General features: G+C 42.6%; 1 protein-coding gene across 3 annotated transcripts; it reads left to right on the top strand.

Annotated features, from left to right (window-relative positions):
- Positions 1-2,099: 2,099 nt before the first annotated feature.
- On the top strand, positions 2,100-20,422 carry LOC131197199 (zinc finger protein 232-like). Of its 3 annotated transcripts, XM_058180955.1 has the most exons (6): positions 2,101-2,317; positions 9,760-9,855; positions 10,696-11,770; positions 12,573-12,774; positions 17,866-17,922; positions 19,044-20,422. In XM_058180955.1, exons 3-6 carry the CDS (start codon positions 10,919-10,921, stop codon positions 19,673-19,675), a joined length of 1,743 nt encoding a protein of 580 aa, XP_058036938.1. In that variant the 5' UTR covers positions 2,101-2,317; positions 9,760-9,855; positions 10,696-10,918; the 3' UTR covers positions 19,676-20,422. The 3 variants fall into 3 exon arrangements, with proteins under 3 accessions (XP_058036940.1, XP_058036938.1, XP_058036939.1); XM_058180957.1 differs by lacking the exon at positions 17,866-17,922 and having other exon boundaries at positions 2,100-2,317; XM_058180956.1 differs by lacking the exon at positions 9,760-9,855.
- The last annotated feature ends 249 nt before the right edge of the window (positions 20,423-20,671 follow it).

Here is a 20,671-nt window from a genome sequence, read left to right as displayed (position 1 = left end):
GAAAGCTGCCCTACCCATTTCCCCAGGCTCTTTTTCAAAAGCTTGGTCTAGTGGTTAAGGCACCAAGCTAGAAAAAAAGGAAGCTGTGAGTTACAGTCCAGCCTTAGGCATTAAAGCTTTCTCACTCAGCCTAGCCCACTTCACAGGGTTGTTGTGGGGAAACTAGGAAGAGGAAGGAGTATTAAGTATGTTTGCCACCTTTAGTTACTTATAAAATAATAAAGGCAGACTTTAAAAAATCTGATAATTAAAAATTTAAAAAAATAACGATGGTTCTAACATTTCTGACCCTTCATGCTTATCAAAATATTGAGTTTCTAATAAGATTACCAAATGACCATACTTTCTAGCCAACCCCCAAAGCAAGAATCAAGACCTCAGAGGTTTTTACAATTTTTACCAGTAGTGCTATTTATTAATTTATATCCCATTTTTCCTTAAAGAACTTAAAATTGGCATCCATAGTCCTAGATCCTATTTCTCCTCAATCCTGTGAGACAAGAGAGCTAAGATGAGCCTCAAATAATTCAATGAGCTTTTTGGGTTCAAGGATGAGCCTGTGTGGTCTTAGTCCAGCTCCTTAACCCACATTAAATCACTGTGCAGAGCATATCATAGCCTAGGCATGCATATAAGGCATTAAGGAGGATAGTACCAAGGTCAGTATGCTTCATCATTCAGAAGTTGAGACAGTCTTCCAGGATTCAGTCTTCCAGAATTAAGGAGAAACTTTCTAACAGTGAGTACAATTAACCAGAGGAACAGCTTGCCTTCAGAAGTTGTCGGTCCTTCATCACTAGAGGTTTTTAAGAAGAGACTGGTCAGCCACTTATCTGAAATGGTATAAGATCTCCTGCTTGAGCAGGGGGCTGGACTAGAAGACCTCCAAGGTAACACTTTAAGTTCTATTTTGATTGAAGTTCTGACTGATTTGACTTTTTCTGCAGTGATCCTGTCTATTGAAAACTCTGACAAAAAAGTTCACCAGGCATGAGCAAGGATTCCTTGAAATCTTTGGTTAAGAAATAATTCTTGAGTCTGCTACTTGTAAATGCTACTTTAAAAAATGATATATATTTTTTTATTTTGGAGGTTTTTAAATTTAGGCCAGTCACTCTAAATTATACAAATTGGTGGGTAAGTAGATATACTTTCTACTTCATACTCTTTCCTTGGTAAACCCATTCCTGAGTGCAGGCAAAGTTTGGTGTTCCTAACTTAACTTCAACAACATGTGCAGAGAAGCGGCATGTCATATCGTGCTCCTTTTAAAAGGCATTGTCTCATGCTGTCTTAGATGGCAAGAGTTTTGGGGCTAGGGATTTTTTGACAAGGCTTATTCTTCCTCCTCAGTGAGTCTTTTCTATTGAATTATATTTTAAAGTAGTAAATGGCAAATACTGGAGGTTAACTAAGGACCACAGCATCACTTGGAACCCTAGTAAAAAAATAAGTAATAAGACAAAGTAAGTGCCAGATTAAAACCCCACTTGAAAAGACCCAAGTATGTAAACTATCTTGGCCTGCCAGGTTGATACCACCATTTTTCAAATCCGTGGTCGGCACTGCTTTCTATTGGGCCATAGAAACCCCCGAAATCCCCCTTTCATCTTTCTACTTCTGTGCCTTCCCTAAAGATGGTCATTCCTTTCCCCGGAGGAACAGCACTCTGCACATACACAGGAGCCATGCACACCAACACACATATATACACACACACACAAAAAGAAACCCATCCCCAAGCATGCTGCTAATTCGATACCTTCCAGCCCTTTTTGAGAAAGGAGAAAAGGGGCCCGGGAGGGCAAGGAGAAGGAGCAGCGTGCCCAGATGCGCGCCATTGGGCCCCGGCGCATCCCAACGGGCGGAGGGAAATCGTCCAGCGAGGGGCCCGGATCGGCGACTCCTCCATGGAGCAATCGTGGCAAGGCAACCCTACCCGGCCTCCCCCTCCTCCTTTGGGCGAGGGGCTGTCCCAAGCCGGCTTCCCCTTCCTTTCGGCGCTGACTGACAGGGATCGCAGCCACTGCCTGCCCTGTGGAGGGGGGACTAACCCCAGCCTCTCCGGCGCAGCCCGGGAACCAACCTGGTGGCCACCTCCAGGGCAGTTCAAGGCGAGGAGGGCTGGCGCGGCGCAGCGGGCGAGGCGACGGGCTGGGTCGGGCCGAGCCGGCCAGGGTATGATGGGCGCCGCGGAACTCAAGGCGGAGCCGCCGCCGCTGCCACTGCTGCTCCTGTTACCGCTGCTGCTGCTGCTGCCTTCGCCGCCGCCACAAGAGCCCTAAAAGAGAGCCGCGCTGGAGGCGCCCCGGCCCAGGTAGCGCAGCCGGGCCCGGGGCGCGCCAAGGCTGGCGAAGAAGGGAAGGAGGGCGGGCGGCCGGAGGAAACAAAGGGGGACAGGAGAAGTAGTTGGAGCCGGGACTCCCGGGCTTTAGGCAGGCGGCTGCAACCGGAGGAGGATCGTCTGGCCAGGAGCTTCGCGCGGCGACTCGGCGCTTCTCCGGACTGGCGCCGGTCCGTTAGCGCTGGCGGGGGAGCCCGGGCTCCAAGGCGGTTCCGCGAAGGACGGGACTCGGAGCTTGGGATCAGAACTTCGGCAGTTCTTCGGGGTGGGAGGAGGAGGAGGAGGAGGAAGGCGGCGGCGTGGAGCCGGCGATCGTCCCGTCTCCACGCCGGGAAACAGGGCTAGTCTTGCCGGGTCCGTTAGAAAGGAGGCGGAGAGGAAGGAGGCTGGGTTGGCGCCAGGAGGAGAATACCTGGGTCCTTGAGGGAAGAGATGAATGGGCGCCTCATGCGCCATGGAGGGGGCTGCGGGTGGGCTGTCCGCCGAAGGGAAGAGAGGCTTTCCTTGGAAACACGCTTCTCGTCCTGGAGAAACCTAGCCGTCTGGACCCTGGCTTCTCCGGAGGAGAGAGAAGAGAAAAGGCTCAAACGCATCTTCTGAACGTGCGTTTGGGTACAGGAAAGATGGATGGTGGTGGTGGTGGTGTGGGGAATAATAGCCCAGGATCCGCCTTGAGTAAGACAAAGTGGGATCTACTTGGCACAAGGCATCTCGGTCACTTTTTGTTTTGTTTTTTTAAGTCCCAACTAGTGGTGGGATTCTGGATTTCTTCAGGGAGGAAATGTTGGAAGAGATAACCCTAGTGTTAAATATATTAATTTTTAAAATCAACGTGATGGCCCCTATGTGCTCAGTTCTTAAAAGAACTCCATTGCTACATTTTTAAGAGACCAGAATTCCCAGGATCCCAGGTCATAATGGGAGTTGTAATCAAAATATATTATCAGGTTAGGAGAGGCTGCAACACAAATCTTCCTTTAGGTCACAAGGATTTTCCTGTAGATTTGTTTAACTTCAGCAGTCCAAGAACAAAGGAATTGCAGTTCGAGGTAGACCATCCACTAATTTAGGATAAAATTATATGTATGAATCAGAAAAGAGTAGTTTAGCAACAGGGTTCAGTGTGCCATTCTTGGTTCTCTGAGTTTAGTACAACACTGGTATTTTATCCTCTTGTTTCCATAAAGGAAAATCTTGTGGTATATCTTTCCATAAAGGAAAATCTTGTGGTATATCAGAATAGATCAAATCATGTACTTTAAAGTTCATAATTATTGTCACTAGATGCAGGGAAGACTTTTAAAAATACTATATTTACTGTATAGAGAATGGGCCTAACAATGGAATATCAAGATGCTCCATGTACAATTCGAGTTGCCAAGCAAAAAAGTTTGGCATTTAGTGTGGGATTAACTAAAGCAGGGGTCTCCAACCTTGGTCCCTTTAAGACTTGTGGACTTCAACTCCCGAGTTGAAGTCCACAAGTCTTAAAGGGACCAAGGTTGGAGACCCCTGAACTAAAGAACTTGCCAATTTCTTTATGTGTGGCCAATTTAGATAAACCACAGACACAAGGTGGAACAATGAAAACCATATGCTTAAATAAATCCTTTCAGCAATGGACTCTGCTGACTTGGAATTCTAACAATTGTTTAACACCTGAGGAGATATCAGATTGGGAAAAGCTGACCCAAATCAGTATACTATTAGGTGTGCTGAGAAAAGGTATCAGAGTTTTTTTTCCATTTTTTGCTTGATCTAAATGCATACAAGCAAAGTATGAAATAAAAGTCTCTTTTCTAGACTCGCCCTTACAATATACTAGATAAGATTATGCTTGTATGATCTCCTGAGTTTAAGTCACCCTGAAGCATGATTGGGTAATTAAGACCCTGATCGATGCAGAGGTAATCAAATTAACTATCCCTGCAGCACACAATCTCACAGCAGATATATAAGCCACTTATGCATTTTCCTTGAGCTTAAAAAAATGGAATAAAAATTTCTAATGGCTTTGGAATTGGAGGCACAGGGTGGGGGGTTGCTGGATCTTCGCCCACCTCCCTCCTGAGCCCAATTAATTCCCTGCATGTTCACAGAGATTGAAAAGAAGCTGGAAAAGTAGAGATGCTGCTGTCAGAACAACTCTGCTTTGCAGTCATTCCATCAGCCTGTTTCTATGGCAGGTTGAAACAATGGTAGTTATTGGAGACCTACAGATTCAGATGACATATCAGACTGCAACTGACGCACATTATCTGAAAAGGGCATGATTTTAAACTTAATTTAGTATCAAAAGTGTACAGCTACCCATTTTGCAAAAAGTGGCTCTGCTTTATTGTAACCATCGTTTTACCCTATTGAACAGTTGAATAGCCTAACTGCAATGGCTACATTCACAATATGCTTAGTAAGGTCAGTTATAGACATAGTGGATGCTTTACCTAGTTTTAACTCTGGGGTTTGGAAGTGTAGTTAGTTAACATAAACCCAAGCCATTTTGAAAATTGTTGGTTCAGTGCATTGTATATATCGGGGTCACCAACCTTTCAGACCTCAGGGACCACTAAATTCCTAATTTTAAATCCTGCGGACCACTAATATGATCTGCCTAATGACTGCCTAGGTGGGCGTGGCTAGGTAGTTATGTGACTGGGTGGGCGTAGCCAACTCAATGTCACTCACATTGAGGGGCACCTCGCCAGCTTCTACTCACCCTTCCCCTCCCAGCCACTCCTTAGGGCCCCAACAGGAAGCAGTTGTTGGAGCTAAGCAGCCACCATGAGAAAGGGTTGGCAAAACAGCTCAGTTCAAATTGGATCTGACCAAGGAGACTCAGTAGAAGCTCCTCACTGAGGACTACAAGCATAGGCTTTCCAAGCAGAGGGAAGAGCTGCGGGAGTGCAAGGCCAGGTACCAGTGCCTGAAGGCTGGCTGAGATAGTCAGCCAGTTCCAGGCCATGATGCATTCCCACTGGAACGAGGCCCTCTGGCTCTTCGCCACCAGCAGTGCTTCCGCCCAGCTTTTGCCCAAACCCCACACCAGGAGGCTGAAGCAGACCCCGAGTCAGAATTTCTGCCCCCTCCGACCCACACAAAAAGAGACCGAAGGGGGAGACTCTGCAGTAACCCAAACGTTCATTGCACGTATCCAGCCCAGGGACCGTAGTTTGAGAACCCCTGATTTAGTGCAATATGAAAAGGGCATGCTATGCAGATATATTCAGTGTGACTTACTAAAGTCTAGATTTACTGGATGAGCATGCAATTATCCATCTACTCCAGAATTGTGAATTTTTATTTATTGTAATTCTGTAGGGCAGTGTTTCTCAACTTTGGTCACTTAAATACGTGTGGAGTACAAGTCCCACAATTCCTTAGCCAACCTGCTGGCTGGGTAATTCTGGGACTTGGAAGTTCACATATCTCAAGATGGCCAAAATGGAGAAAAATTGCTGTAGGGTCCGAGGACAGACCATGAGACTACAGTCTTGCCAAAAAGAATAAATGGATATATAAATACCAGAAGCAGCAATACAGGAAAAAAACCTGATTTATCAAATCATTTGCCTGTTCCAGTCCATCCTGTTCCAGAAGAGAGCATAAGGGAGAGAGAGTTATATTTATTGGTAGCTATTTCGCATCCTGCGGATGATTCAGGTTCCAAATTGTTTAACAATAGTAAGGAAATGGCTCCTCATTCCAGGGGTAATATTGTGAGATATATTTCCTTTTGGTAGATTCTTCTCCAAGATCTTTGGAAACTATTTATATGTTTTTGTACACTTTGGGTTCTTGAGAAAGGATAAAGAGTTTCCACTAAAAAGTCAAATCAGATTCTTAAGTCTGTAATCCTGATTGAGGTAGGGGGAGTTTGTACCTGAAGAAGAATTTCTCCACACACTGACTTTTATAGGATTCACTAAGGATTGAACTGAGAACCCTGATGTATTATTTATTAGTAGATCCCTTGGTGGATTTCAGCCTTATCCATAGGAAGGAATGTTGGAAGGCTATTTTATATCGGCCTCACTGGATCCTAGTGACTTTTCAAACTCTCAAGTAGAGAAACACATCTTTCAGATGTTCTACTTAATTTTTTTAAGGAAAATGCTCAGGATTATTTTTTTCCACAAGGAAAAAGATATTTATTATCAGATGTATTGATAAGATTTATAACCTATTTTTTACTGATGAATTTAAGGTGGCATCCATAGTACTCTATCCTATTTTTCCCATACCAACCCTATGAGTCAAAGAGAGGGTTAAAAGCTCTAAATCAGTGTTTCCCAACTTTAGTAACTTGAAGATGTGTGTATTTCATTTCCCAGAATTCCCCAGCCAGAATAGGGTTGGCTACAGGGGTAAAATGCTCCCAGTTTGGACCGGATTGCCTGATCTGGTAGCGATGGCGGCAGGTGGTTCAGAGAACCCGTAGCAAAAATCCCTGGCCCCCACCCCACCCCACCCCAGCTGAGCTGTGCAATCATCAGTTTTTTTTAACTTTTAAAATCATTTTTCTTTGACTGAAAAAAATGCTTTTTAAAATTAAAAAAAAAGCCTCTGATGATCGCACGGCTCAGCTGGGATCGTCAGAACCCTTTAAAAGCATTTCTTCTACAACCTCTTTGACCGAAGAGGCTGAAAAAAAATGTTTTTGAAGGGTTCTGGCGATCAGGCAACTCAGCTGGGATCATCAGAACCCTTTAAAAGTTTTTTTCCTCTGGCGATCCCAGCTGAGTTGCCTGATGATCACAGGCTTTTAAAAGCATTTTAAAAAAATGCTTTTAAAAGTTTTTTTTTTTAAAGTTGGCCATGCCCACCCAGTCACATTAACACTCACCACCACCAAGCCACATCCACAGAACTGGTAGTAACAAACTTTACATTTCACTCCTGGTTGGCTGGTATGGCTGACTGGGGAATCCTGGCAGTTGAAGTCCACACATCTTTAAGCTGCCAAGATTGAGAAACACTGCCGTAAATCATTCAGTGGGCTGCTAATACTGCTCCTAGATCAGCCCTTTCACCCCTGCATCACTCTGCACAGAGGATGGTGTGGCGGTTAGTATAACTGAAAACACCAAAAAGATTATATAGTATGCAAAAATAAATCACCCATCCCCAAGAGGGTAGTGTTAGAAGTCACATTTACGAACCAGTAGGGAAGGTAAGTGAATCCCACCTCTGAATCAAATCATACTAGGAAACAAATAAAACAATATAAATTGTAGAGATACAAGCAACAAGGTTATAGTCATCAGTGGAAGGAGATAGGTAATAGGAAGGATGAGAAGTATAACGGTAATAAACTCTTAGTAAATACCATGTTTCCCTGAAAATAAGACCTCCCCCCCAAAATAAGACCACCCCCAAAAATAAGACCGCCTCCAAAAATAAGACCGCCCAAAAAATATTTAAACCCGTGCTCAGTCGGTCCCTGCCATTTCCTCTGGTTAGAGTTAGGGAGACAGAGCTGGAAATCAGGTAAGACAGCACGGAGCAGGATCCCCATCTTGCTCCACGCGTTCCAAAATAATAAGACCTCCCTGAAAATAAGACCAAGTGCTTATTTCGAGGTTCAAATAATAAAAGACAAGGTCTTATTTTCAGGGAATCACAGTAGTTTGGCAGTGTTGTGGGAATTAGTTGTTTAACAGAGTGATGGCATTCGGGAAAAAACTGTTCTTGTGTCTAGTTGTTCTGGTGTGCAGTGCCCTATAACGTCATTTTAAGGGTAGAAGTTGAAACAATTTATGTCCAGGATGTGAGGAGTCTGTAGATATTTTTGCAGCTTCTTTTTGCAGTATACAGGTCCTCAGTAGAAGGCAGGTTGGCAGGAATTGTTTTTTCTGCAGTTCTAATTATCGGTTGAAGTCTGTGTTTGTCTTGTTGGGTTGCAGAGCCAAACCAGACAGTTATAGAGGTGCAGATATCAGACTCAATAATTCCTCTGTAGAACTGAATCAGCAGCTTTTTGGGCCGTTTGAGCTTTCTGAGTTTCTGTGTTGTGCTTTTTTTGATAATTTTTGATGTTAGTGTCTATTTTAAGTCTTGAGATATGATAGAACCTAGAAACTTGAAGGTTTATGTATTGTCTAGTATTGTAAGAGGTGGTAGTATAGGAGGGTTTCTCCTAAAATCTACCACCATTTCTACGGTTTTGAGTGTGTTCAGTTCCAGATTGTTCCAGTTGCACCACAAGGGTAGTTGTTCAACCTCCTGTCTGTATGCAGATTCATCGTTGTCTCAATTAAGACCAATGACTGTTGTATCATCTACAAGCTTCAGAACTTTAACAGAGGGATCTTTTGAGATGCAGTCATTGGTATATAGAGGGAAGAGAAGCGGAGAGAGTACACAGCCCTGGGGGGCTCCTGTGCTAATTTATGGGTATCTGATGTGATTTTGCCTAGCTTCAGCTTCTTCTTATCTATTAAGAAACTTATGATCCATTTACAAGTTGGTCAGGCACAGCTAGCTGATTTAGTTTAGTTAGAAGAATATCTGGAATGATGGTATGGAATGCTGAGCTGAAATCTACAAAGAGAAGCCTTGCATAGGTCTTTGGAGATTCAAGATATTGTAGGATCTGTATCTGTTTTTTTTGTTTTTTGTTTTTGAGAGAGAGAGAGAGCGCTTAAGTGAAAGTGGACTTTCATGTTACCATTCAAATAGACAGTACAATATATTCTATACCAGTGTTTTTCAAATTTGGCAACTTTAAGATGTGGACCAACTCTCATAATTGTTAAATTTGCTAAGTTAGAAAAATACTGTTTTATATATACATCCATTCACAGGTATACCTGCATACCTATATATACCTATCATTCATTAAGACTTATTCCCAAATCGGTGGATGCTGAATTGTAGTTCCAGTAATAAGAAGCGTACATAATTATCTTCTCTTCTGGGATTCACTGCAGGACGTGACCAGAAGAGGCACCAGATACACAACTAAGCTGGGAAGCCTCTACCTTCAAAGAAGGAAGAAATTTAAACAGTTGTAGTCTGTTACATAAGTGAGATGACATTAAGCAGAGATTAGACATATTCCTGAAGGAGGAGATTATTTTCATTTGCTGTTTCTGATACTTAGCTATGAATGCTGATATTTATGTAGGAGAAAGAGCACCACTGACTGAAAAATGGTAGCACAAGCAGACTTAGGAAGACTCCATAAAATATATAGAAGGAACAAATTAGGATAACGTGGAGGAATTTTGATGGAGGTAGTCTTCAATTTATGACTGGATGCTTAGTATCCTTCCCCAAAAAAGCTATTTAAACCCCAGTTCCAGAGTTCTAACGGCCACATTCCCGTCACATAACTGCATTTTGATCACTCACATTTATTACCATTTGCAGAATACCTCAGTCATATAACCATGATTTACCATGTTTTTTTGCAGGAAACTGGTAGTTTACTTCCTTTCCAGCAGAAAACAACCCATCACAAACAACGGGTTTTACGATTGCAACGGCCACAAAGAAGATTCTAAAGTCAGGTTGGTGGCTGATGATGACCCATTTTACAATTGTAATTGCCAGGAACAATTATGGTCATAACTTAAGGACTACCTGTATTTAAAACTGCTTCTTGACAGGAGTTTATTGCAAAACAGCCCTGTCTCATTCATAGATTTTTATGGGGCGTTCAGATTCCACCTTTTAGTTCTAATTATATTTGCTTATTTTTTTTCTTTCTGTATTTCCTTCTTTTCACAGAAAAACATATAAAACTGTGGCAGGGAAATAGGACCACACAAGCATTTTGGGCAACAGTCTAGGGAATCAAACTATTCCCAAAGGGGTAGAAATGGAACAGAGAGCTGGCATCCTGAATCATAGCTCTCTGTCCTATTGTGTATTCTCAAAGGTCCTGCTTACTAACTGTGATTTCTATATCGAAATACAGTCTTCCAAAGCAATAAATCATTTATAGGCTCCTGAAAACAGGAGGAAAAATGCACTGCTTTCTTCTCTGTTGATGATATTCTGATTTCTAATTGGATATTATTGTATATCCAATGTGGATGTATTGTAAATTCCAGAAATGCTGGACATTCTTTTGTTAGCAAATATATTCTAATTCAGGGTTCCCTTCTTGATGTCTTATAGACCATAACTCCCATAATCCTCATCCATCATAGCCCATCCGAGTTATAAACCAGGACATCTGGGGGTTACTGTTTTGTAGAAAACTAGACCATTTTGTATTACTATCCAGGCCTTTGAAAATGTCCATAGGTAATCGTTTGACCCTCATGGTTGCGAAAGTGATATTTAAGAATGGGCTTGCTGCTTCTGGACATAATTCTTAATGATTTTTTTCCTTTCTATATCAGGGAGGTGCCCTTTTACTTAATCATCACATCACTGGCAATAGGATACCTTTAAAGATTTTCCACCCTTTCCTGTTGAGTGTCTTATATCTATCTGGCTCCCTGGAACTAGACGTTGCATTGAAGCTGTCTTTCACTTGGCCCAGTCTCCTCTGGCTGAGTGGTTCTGCTTTTATCTGCAGAAAGTTTGGAGGACAAGAACTTCCTTTCTTGCAGGAGTTAAAAGATGGCTGCCACACAGGAAGTGCCTCCTCCAGCATTGGGCCTCCATTTTTTATACCCGTTAGAAGAAACAATGGCACCCAGGGTGAAAATAGAAGAGCCTGGACCCCCATGCCCTGAAGCTGGTTGGGAATGGGATGCTCCGGGGAAGACTCCTCTTGTTGTCCAGGCAGGCACCATTAGTGATCTGTTGAGGTGGGCAACTCCTCCCCAAGTGAGGAGCGACCCAATTCCACAGCTCTGGGAGGTTCAGTGCCAGGAGATGGTGCAAAGCCTGAGGACACCTGCTGACGTCATGCCAGCCCCTGTGCCTGTCCCACCCCCAGCCCCTGGCTGGAACAATCTCCAGCTACCTGAGCTTGCACCTGCGGATGACATCGAAGCCTACCTGTCATCCTTTGAGCGGGCAGCCGAATCATGCCAGTGGCCAAGAGGAGAGTGGATGAGCCGCCTTATGCCAGCTCTTGGAAAAGCCCAATCACCCCATAATGGCTTGGATGCCAGAAGTGGCAGGAATGAGCACAGAAAGTCCAAATCTTCCAGTCTGCGAGGGGAATCGGGCGCCAATGTGGAAATGCAACGGCAGCGTTTCCGGCAGTTCCGTTACCAGGACTCCGAAGGCCCCCGGGAGGCTTGTCGGAGGCTCCGGGAACTTTGCCGACGTTGGCTGAAGCCTGAGAGCCGCACAAAGGAGCAGATTCTGGAACTGCTTATCCTGGAGCAGTTCCTGACTATCTTGCCCCAAGAGATCCAGAGCTGGGTGTGGGAACGAGGCCCTGAGACGTGCGCCCAAGCAGTGGCCTTGGTGGAAGGATACCAGATGGCACGGCGAGAGGCAGGGATGTGGGAGCAGCAGGTAAGGGAACGGCTAATCTTGATTCTAGGAGATACATTGTGATGAAAACTTCTAACATTCTTAGCACTCAATATATGTTTTCTCATTCCAAACATCCCCACTCACCCACAAGGCAAAGGAGAATTGTATCAGTGTTTTAATGATTGAATCAGTGTTTCATGGATATAAAAATAGCCAAACGCAACTTGCAATATAAATGGGCAGGAAAAAGCTTTCAACAGAATTGTCTTTTTTTTTTAATGTGTTGATTTGTTCATCAATTATTTTTTAATTAGGCTTTAAAACTTTTCCTGTTTTATATACAAAGAGAGCAGAAAAGATTGGGTCATACGACAGGCTTCCTCATTATTAACAAATGAATTTGCATTCGGCCAACCATGTTTCCTCCTGATTTTTATCCAGGCTGGAAATTGCTGTTCATCGATTATGGAGGCCTCTTTGTGAGCAAGCAGTGGGATTCTGGCGGGAAACAACCCGAAAGCAGCATCTCCAAACGCTTTGGATGGCAGCTCTCACAACCTCTTGTTATTAGCCATATTGGTTAGAACTGATGAGAACTGAAATCCAAAACCTTCAGAAGACTCCAACTTTGAATCTACTACTACAATGGATAGAGTGCTAGATAAGGACTTCCTATCAGATCGATCTCTATCCTTTTGAAAAGTTTTCGGAATGGGAATTGCAAAACAACAACCATGGACGCTTGAATGGCTGATTAATTTAGATTCAAAGCTTAAACAAATAAGTGGAATGGGTAAATTCTCCGAAGCTCTTAGTGACCCACTGTTGTTCTTGTTGCTAGGTTACAGTGCGGGTCAAAGTTGAACAGGTAAGCCCACAGGAAATGATTTTACCTGGAGCACCATGGGATCCTTCAGCCTCACTGCTGCCCCATCCTGAGTACCTATCCTCATCTGATCCCACACTAAACCAGCCTATCCCAGGCCCAGCTCTCAAGATGCCTTGCATCCCAAAACAGGAACCACAAGGCCTTCAGGAAACAGGTAAGAAGGGAGGGAGAGAAGCAGGAATGTTCTAGGAATTTTTCCTGCCCAAGGGAATCAGTTGCCACAAGAAAAACAAATCAATGATAAATGTTTTGGGAAGTTGTATAAACCATGTTATTTAATAGAAAATATGATAAAAAGCCAGGCCCAGACAGCTTCAAGCCTAAGGCAGGACTAGAACTTGAAACTGCTATACCATTACAAAATTTAAATGATTTTGCATCCAAATCCTATCTCATTTGTTTGTATTGCATTTGAGAGAAAAATGCATCTTTCAGTTGAAGTCTGTCGTTCTCTGTTTGATGCATTTCAGAGGAGTTGAACTTCTATTTCAAATAAACGAAGGATATACGTCATTTACGCTTATCATAGGAGCTCCATCGACTGACTATAGAGAACAGTGATTTGAGATACAACTCAAAACAGTACATATTATTCAGGCTCACTAAAGTGATTGTAGGATTAGAAAGATGAAGGGTGTTTCATTAATGCAGCCTGATCTGGCTCCTACCAGATATCGCGTGTTAAACTCCAGTAATTTCCATTTCCAGAACTTTTAATTGGGCCCAACTGTTGCTCCTCCAATTAACTGCCTCAGGCTTTTTATTATCCAAGCTAGGGACAGTAGAGAATTGTTCATTAACAGTCTCAAAGGTGCTTTTTCAAAAGGCAACTGGACTGTATTTTTTCCTTGAGGAGGAAGAAGAAGATGATATTTTGCTCCTCATCCAAGAAGCTTCATGGGTTCGGGCAGGATGTTGGGGGCAAAAGTCCAGAATGTGGCCTTTCTGGAAAGAGAGGACACATTGGTTTGTTCACTTTCTGGATAAGGAGGACCATTGGTTTAGAAGAGATGTAAAAGAGGCCATTTATGTTAAGCAGCATATTGAGCAGCCCTTTCTCAACAGAGGGAGAGGAATATGACAACCACCTATCTCTCCTGTCTACAACATAGTCCTTTTAGCAGTTTCAAGAAGATTCCACCCCCTATTTGCCCTCTGATACAAGTGACCCTGAGAGCACAGACCAAGTGGCCTCAAGAGTTCTCAGGGAGAGTGCTAACAACCAGAGGAACAGCAAAAAAATATAATCCTTCCACCACATCCTGTCAGATCTAATTTTTCCATCATCCTCGTCATCCTGCCAGAACCCATGAAGCTTCTTGGATGAGAAGCAAAATGCCTTCAAGGAAAAACAACGTCTAGTTGCCTTTTGAAAAAGCACCTTTGAGACAACTATGACCTGGATGACTGAGAATCTCCAAAATGTTCATTTACAGTGTAGTGTAAATTTACTGATTTTCAATTCCTGGAAACGGGCAAACTGGAATGCAGTTGTTTCACCTAAATCTACTCTTTTGAAACTTAATAATTACAACAAACATTGCATAGAACAAGTTTAAAATCTGAGAAAGGAAGAATTGAGCGAAATCAATCATAAATGAGTAATCTCTTCTTTTTATTCTACCAAATTTCAGCCATTCCTTGCCTATAGTTAGCTGCTTCTGGATTCTCTTTTTGGAACCAAATTTGTATATTTATTCTCTACCTCTTGCTTTCCAAACCCACCAATTGTTGCTCTTACATGGCCAACAATTAAAAGTGCCAAAGAATCTTCAAAGAACTAAAAATTAATTTGTAGAAATGATTTTTAAAATTTATTTCTGTGTGTACTCTGTATAGATGCTCTGGAATAAAATAGGTCTTATCCTACCCCAACTTATTTTTGATCACCTATTAGTCAGACACACAACCAAAACTATGCCTATGTATGCAGACGTCACCAGATGGAACATACAGAAACTAAATTGACTATATTTTTTATATAAAGAGATGGAAGAGCTCAGTTAGAAGAACAAAGATGTGACCAGGAGCTAATCACAGAATAGATTCAGCTCAAGCTAAAGTGGAAGAACGTCAGTTTTCAAAGTAAGATCTTAAACATAAGCGTACCATTTTCAAAGACAACATTACGCGCTTTGAAGTCCTGAAACTCACTGATAGGAGACCAGAGATACTATAAAATTAAAAAGTTGTTACGGATGAATGTCAAAGTGACCACCAAAGGAGAGGAAATGGCTGAAGAAGTAAAAGTAATTGGAACTCTGGGAAGCAGAGAACATGCTGTCCTGGAATTTCAGATAATGTGATGATGAGAAACTGCAGTCATACCTCAGTATTAGACTTCATGAGAGAAAGCTTTGTTGGACTTAGGAAGATAGTAGGCAAGATCCAACAGTTTGATATTGTATAGGAGAAAAATGTCCAAGAAGATTGGGAGCTTCTGTGATAATGTGATCTTGGAGGCACAAATCCAAACAATTCATACAAGAAGGAAAAATTAGAAAATCTGAACAGACCAGAGTGGATCTTCACAGAACATAAAAAAATTGCTTAAAAGAAAAAAGCAAATGTACAAGAAATGGAAAGAGAGGAATGTATCCTAAGAAGAATACAAAGCAGTTTGCAAAAAAACTACAGATTTAGTGGGAGAAGAGCTAAAGCCTAGTACAAAGTCAGGCTAGTTAGGGATGCCAAAAACAACAAAAGTTGTCTTTCTTTCCAGGAAAGTCCCAAGAAAAGGAAAGTGAAAGAAACTGGAGATCTTCAGAAGGGAGAAAATGGTAAATGGTCAAGGAAGAGGATAGAAGTCATAACTCAACTCTTATTTTGCATCTGTTTTTTCTCAGCAGTTGAATGAACTTTCGGTTGCCTCACACCCTGCCATTGGTGGGGGTGGGTGGGTGGAATGAGCTGAAGCTCAAGATAAGCAAAGAGCAACTAAGGGAATTCCTAGCTAATTTAAAAGAGGTAATCTTCAGAACTAGATGATTTATACCCTGGGGAAACATACCCCCCACCTTTTTTTTGGCACCAGAGACCAGTTTCATAGAAGACAATTTTTCCATTGGGGGACGGGGAATGGATTTAGTTTCACTCGCTTACCTACCACTTCCCTCCAGCTGTGCAACCCAACAGGCCACAGATTAGTACTGGGGCTCCATGACCCAGAGGTTGGGGGCCCCTGCCTTGAGTATTGAAGAAACTAGCAGAGATATTTGCAGAACCATTCTCTGTAATTTTGAGTACACCTGGAGAATAGACAAGGTCCCAGAAGACTGGAAAAGAATTAATGTAAAGAAGCAGGACCCAGGAAACTGCAGGCCTATGAGCTTGACATTAATACTAGGCAAGATCCTTGAGCAGATTATCAGGGAGAATGTCTGAGTGCATAGATAGGAATTCATTAATTAATAGAAGCCAACATGAATTTATGCTGAACAAGTCATGTCAGATTTACAATCTCCTTTTGACCGAATTACTAGTCTGGTTAATTAGGGAAATGCTGTGGATATAGTATATCTTGACTTCAGCAAGACTTTTGACAAAATCTCTCAGATCATCCTTACCTACAAAATGGTCAAACATGAGTTTGACAACTCAACCACTAGGTGGATTCACAGTTGGCTCAAGGATCATACTCTATAAGTAGTTCTAAAGAGCATCAAATGTACCCCGCATGAACATTCTGAATGGGTGCCACAGGGCTGTGTCTTGGGCGGTTCCAATGTTTTTATAAACAATATGGAAGAGGGAGTCCAAGGAATACTTACCAAATGCGTAGATGATACAAAGCTAGAAGGATGGTCAATACATATAAAGGTAATCCACTTATCACCGATTGCTTAGCAACCATTCAAAGTGACAATGGACTCTCCCAAAGATACTTACAACTCTGATTCATAGTTATAAACAGCAACTTCCCTATTCACCTATGGTCACATTTTTGAATTTTGGATGCTTGGCAATGGGCCACATTTACAGCCATTTGTAGGAACTGGCAGTCATGTGATTTATGGCTTTTTTGCTGGCAAAAAACACTCAGTGCTGATAGTAGATTTGCTTTACAACTGCCAGATTTTATTTCCGATCATCATAAAATTGGGTTGAGCTGCCTCAACTTATGAACATCATGACATATAGGCTCCCATTACAGTTGTTCAATTAAGGACAATCTACATAGGATGCGGAAAATAATGACTCATGAGCAGCATATGTGAGAAGGACTTGGGTATACTAATGGATCATAAGCTCAGCAAATCTCAGCAGTGTTATGCAGCTTGCAGAGAATACCAGCAACATCTTGAAGAGCATCAAGAGGAGGATGGAGTTCAGATTGTGAGAAGTAATTGTCCCAGTCTGTTATGCTTTGGTCAGGCTTCACTTGGGGTACTGCATTCAGCTCTACATCCAGTTTTAAAAAAAATAGATAAACTGGAGCAAGTCCATAGAAGGGCTTCCAAGAACATTGAAAGGATTGGAAACCAAATCCTATAAGGAACAGTTAGAAGACCTAGGTATGTTTAGCTTGCAGATGAGAAAGATAAGAGGCAACATGATGTTGTATTCAACTTTCTAAAGGGCTGTCACCGAGGATTTGTGGTGATGCAGTGCTTAGAATGCAGTTTTGAAGGCTAACTCTGTCCACTACCAGGAGTTTGATCCTGACTGGCTCAAGGTTGATTCAGTCTTCCATCCTTCTAAGGTTGATAAAATGAGGGACCCAGATTGTTGGGGGCAATATGCTAATTCTGTAAACCACTTAAAGAGTGCTATAAAGCACTGTCTTTTTGCTATTTAGGCTCATTCTTATTTGCTCCAGAGGGTAAAACTATATCTAAAAGGACGAAACCATATTAGACATTTATATTACATTTATTAGACATATTAGTCATTTCGCTCAGTGAAATAACTGCACGGAGTGGTCTTTTTCATTTCAGGTTTTCAAAGAGACGCTATTGGAGATGGTGTAGTAAATCCTGCAGTGTGTAGTAGGTTGGATGTGATGACCCTTTAGATCTCTTCCAACTCTACAATTCTATGATTCTAAGGCTGAGGAATAACATATATTATTGCTGATGTATGCTGGATAATTGAGAAAGCCAAAGAATACAAAAAAAATAAATCAATACATGCTTCATTGAATATAGAAATGGCATGGATTGTGTCATGTCAATTTGTGGCATGTTCTTAGGAAAACAGCAATCTTAGAATGTCTCATTGTTTTCTTGCAAAACCTCCTACACAGCCCGGGAAGATATAATCTGGATGGAACTTGGTGGAAGTTTGGAAGGAGTAAGACAAGGTTGTATACTCTTTCCTTATTTCTTCAAACTATGGTGTTGCTCTGAAAATAAGACCCAACCTGAAAATAAGCCCTAGCTTGATTTTTTTTAGCATGCTCCAAATAAGCCCTACCCCAAAATAAGCCCCAGTTAAGATCATTTTCAGTTGGAGGGGGGAGGGGTGGCCAGCACCAGAGACATCGAGGCTGCAGGGGCAGACAGTGTCCATCAGTAGCCACAGCCCAAGCACTGCAGGTGAACTGATTACCTGTCCAAGCAGCAGTCAGAAGTGGGGGCAGGGAGGTGGTCCGGACACGCTGCAGGGGCTGCGGGAAAGCCAAGTCAGGCCAGAGTGGGTGGGCAGCTGCAGGAGGCTTGTCTTCATGCAGTGGCACTGGCAGCAGATGGAGGCACAGGTGCAGGGGGAAAAGGCAGGCAGTCCAGATGCATGGGCTGCGGGAAAGCCGAGAGTCAGTATAACACTTTCTGCTAATAGCAGAACAAGATTTTTGTTGAAGTTATAAAGGTCCAAAGTAGCTGCCCAGCTTCGTCATTTCTAAAACGATAAAATATGAGCTATCAGTTTGCAAGCAGAAGTTACAAGAACTGAGACAGTTTGTAGTAAATGTACAATGGAGAGCATGCAGGTAGTCCTCAAGGTATAGCCATCATTGAGCCTGGCAATTACAGTCATAAGTCATGATGGTTGTAAAGCAGAGTCACCATGTGACCAGATCCAGTTTTATGATCTTTTTTGTTGGGGCTGTTCGGTGAACATCACGACTATTACTACGTGAATCCATTGTTAGCTATCAACTGTTTCTTCCTGGAAACCAGAAGTAAATCCTGGTTTCCAGCAAAACCATCATAAATCAGCCATCTGACCACAGTGCACTGCAAGAGCCGTAAATGCGGACCGGTTGCCAAGCACCCAAAATGCAGCCGCATATTGGCAGGAGAGCACAATGTCAGAACTTCAAAACTAGATCACAAGTAGCTTTTGGGGGTCTGGTGCAACTTCAACTGGTCACTAAACGACTGGTTGTAAGTCAAGGGCTACTTGTGCCTGTTTGTCTTATGTTGATAGCTGCATGTTGCCAGGCTCATCTGCCCATTATGGAAGACTTTTTTTTCTTGACAGGTTCCCTACTGGCCAATGGAAACCGAGAGGAGCACTCTTTGCCTGGAGGCACGATGGAAATGGGATTGCTACCTGGGAATTCCCGGGAGAAAATGTTGGGTGAGAATTGTGGTGAACGGATGAGTCAACAATTTGAAGTGAGATGTGGAGACACAAGAGAGAATCCAGTTGCACACCCCAACTCTTTTGGACGCTCTCACCCAGCAGGAAAGCCCCTTCACCAGTGTTCACAATGTGGGAAAACATTTAGCCGTAACTCACATCTGCTCACCCACCTAAGGATCCATACTGGGGAGAAGCCTCACCAGTGCCCTCAATGTGGCAAACGTTTTGGTCATACTTCCCAGCTGACTCGTCATCAGAGGACCCATGCCTCAGAGAGACCTTTCCGATGTGCTCAGTGCAGCCGAAGTTTTTACCAGAGCTCAGAGTTGACCCGGCATCGAATATCCCATGCCAGAGACCGTCCATACGGGTGCAGCCAATGTGGGAAGAAGTTCCGTTGGAGTTCTGATCTCATCCGACACCAGATCACCCATACAGGAGAGAGACCATACAAGTGTCCTGACTGTGGGAAGAAGTTTGGTCAGAATTCACACCTGGTTCGACATCGGAGAACCCACACTACTTAGCCAAGATCTTCCCAAAAGGAAAGAAAACCATGTTTCCCAGCATTAAAAGCTCAATAAGGGCCAAAGCATGGAACCAGACCACCACTTAGTTTAGTGTCATAATGAGCCAGATGACAGATGAACTTTTGATTCAATATCTGCAGAAGTTTATCTGTTGATGTGGCTTAATTAGAAAGAATCCAGTCTATCTCCAGCAAGGTGGCAGTTCCACAATACCAATTTGTGTTCTAAACTAGAGAATCGCAGTAGAATGGAACTTTTTACTCTGAAAAGGTACTGAGCCTTTCTAGAGTTGACTTCCTGGACAATACTAAACCACTAATATTGTGGTAGCACCAGTTGGATGTCTTTTTTTTTTTCTTTCTCTATCTCCTTTTCCCTTCTTTCTCATTTTCTCTTTTAATAGAAAATGTAATAGGTCTTCTATCATCTAGACAAATTTTCTGTTACATAACACAAGCTGTATTCCTTGCCCTAAGAACATTTCTTTGTCGTGAAGCAAAAGCAATGTATTTTTTAGAGAAAATGACCAGTCTGTATTAGCAGAGGGTTGAAATCTTTAAAATGATGGAGATCCCCTCTTGGGGAAGCTGCTGTGAAGTATTTTGCCTTTTTTTTAAAATTACAACTTTGATAAATGGAAATATTGTCAACCTAAATTTGTAGTGACATGGTATATATACAACAGGGCTGGGTTTGATTTCAATTGGTTGGCCTGCAGGTTAGGTAAACTTTATCATGGCCGATTCTTAGGGCTGGCCATGAATACACACGGGGATTGATGGCAGGCCTCCCATCTGGTTCTTTTCATTGCCAGTAATCCTATTGATCTACTTGCACACCTCACCCTCTTTCTTCTTTGTGAGCGACAACACTGGCAAAACACCCTTTCCTCACATTCAGCGAAGAGTATCTCAAAAAGTATATTCTTGGGTACTTAAATAGAATTTTTTTATTGGCCAAGTGTGATTGGACACACAAGGAATTTGTCTTGGT

Source organism: Ahaetulla prasina, chromosome 4 (assembly GCF_028640845.1).
Source record: "Ahaetulla prasina isolate Xishuangbanna chromosome 4, ASM2864084v1, whole genome shotgun sequence".
In the NCBI taxonomy this organism is placed as follows: domain Eukaryota; kingdom Metazoa; phylum Chordata; class Lepidosauria; order Squamata; family Colubridae; genus Ahaetulla; species Ahaetulla prasina.
This window is presented reverse-complemented; position numbering and strand designations above follow the sequence as displayed.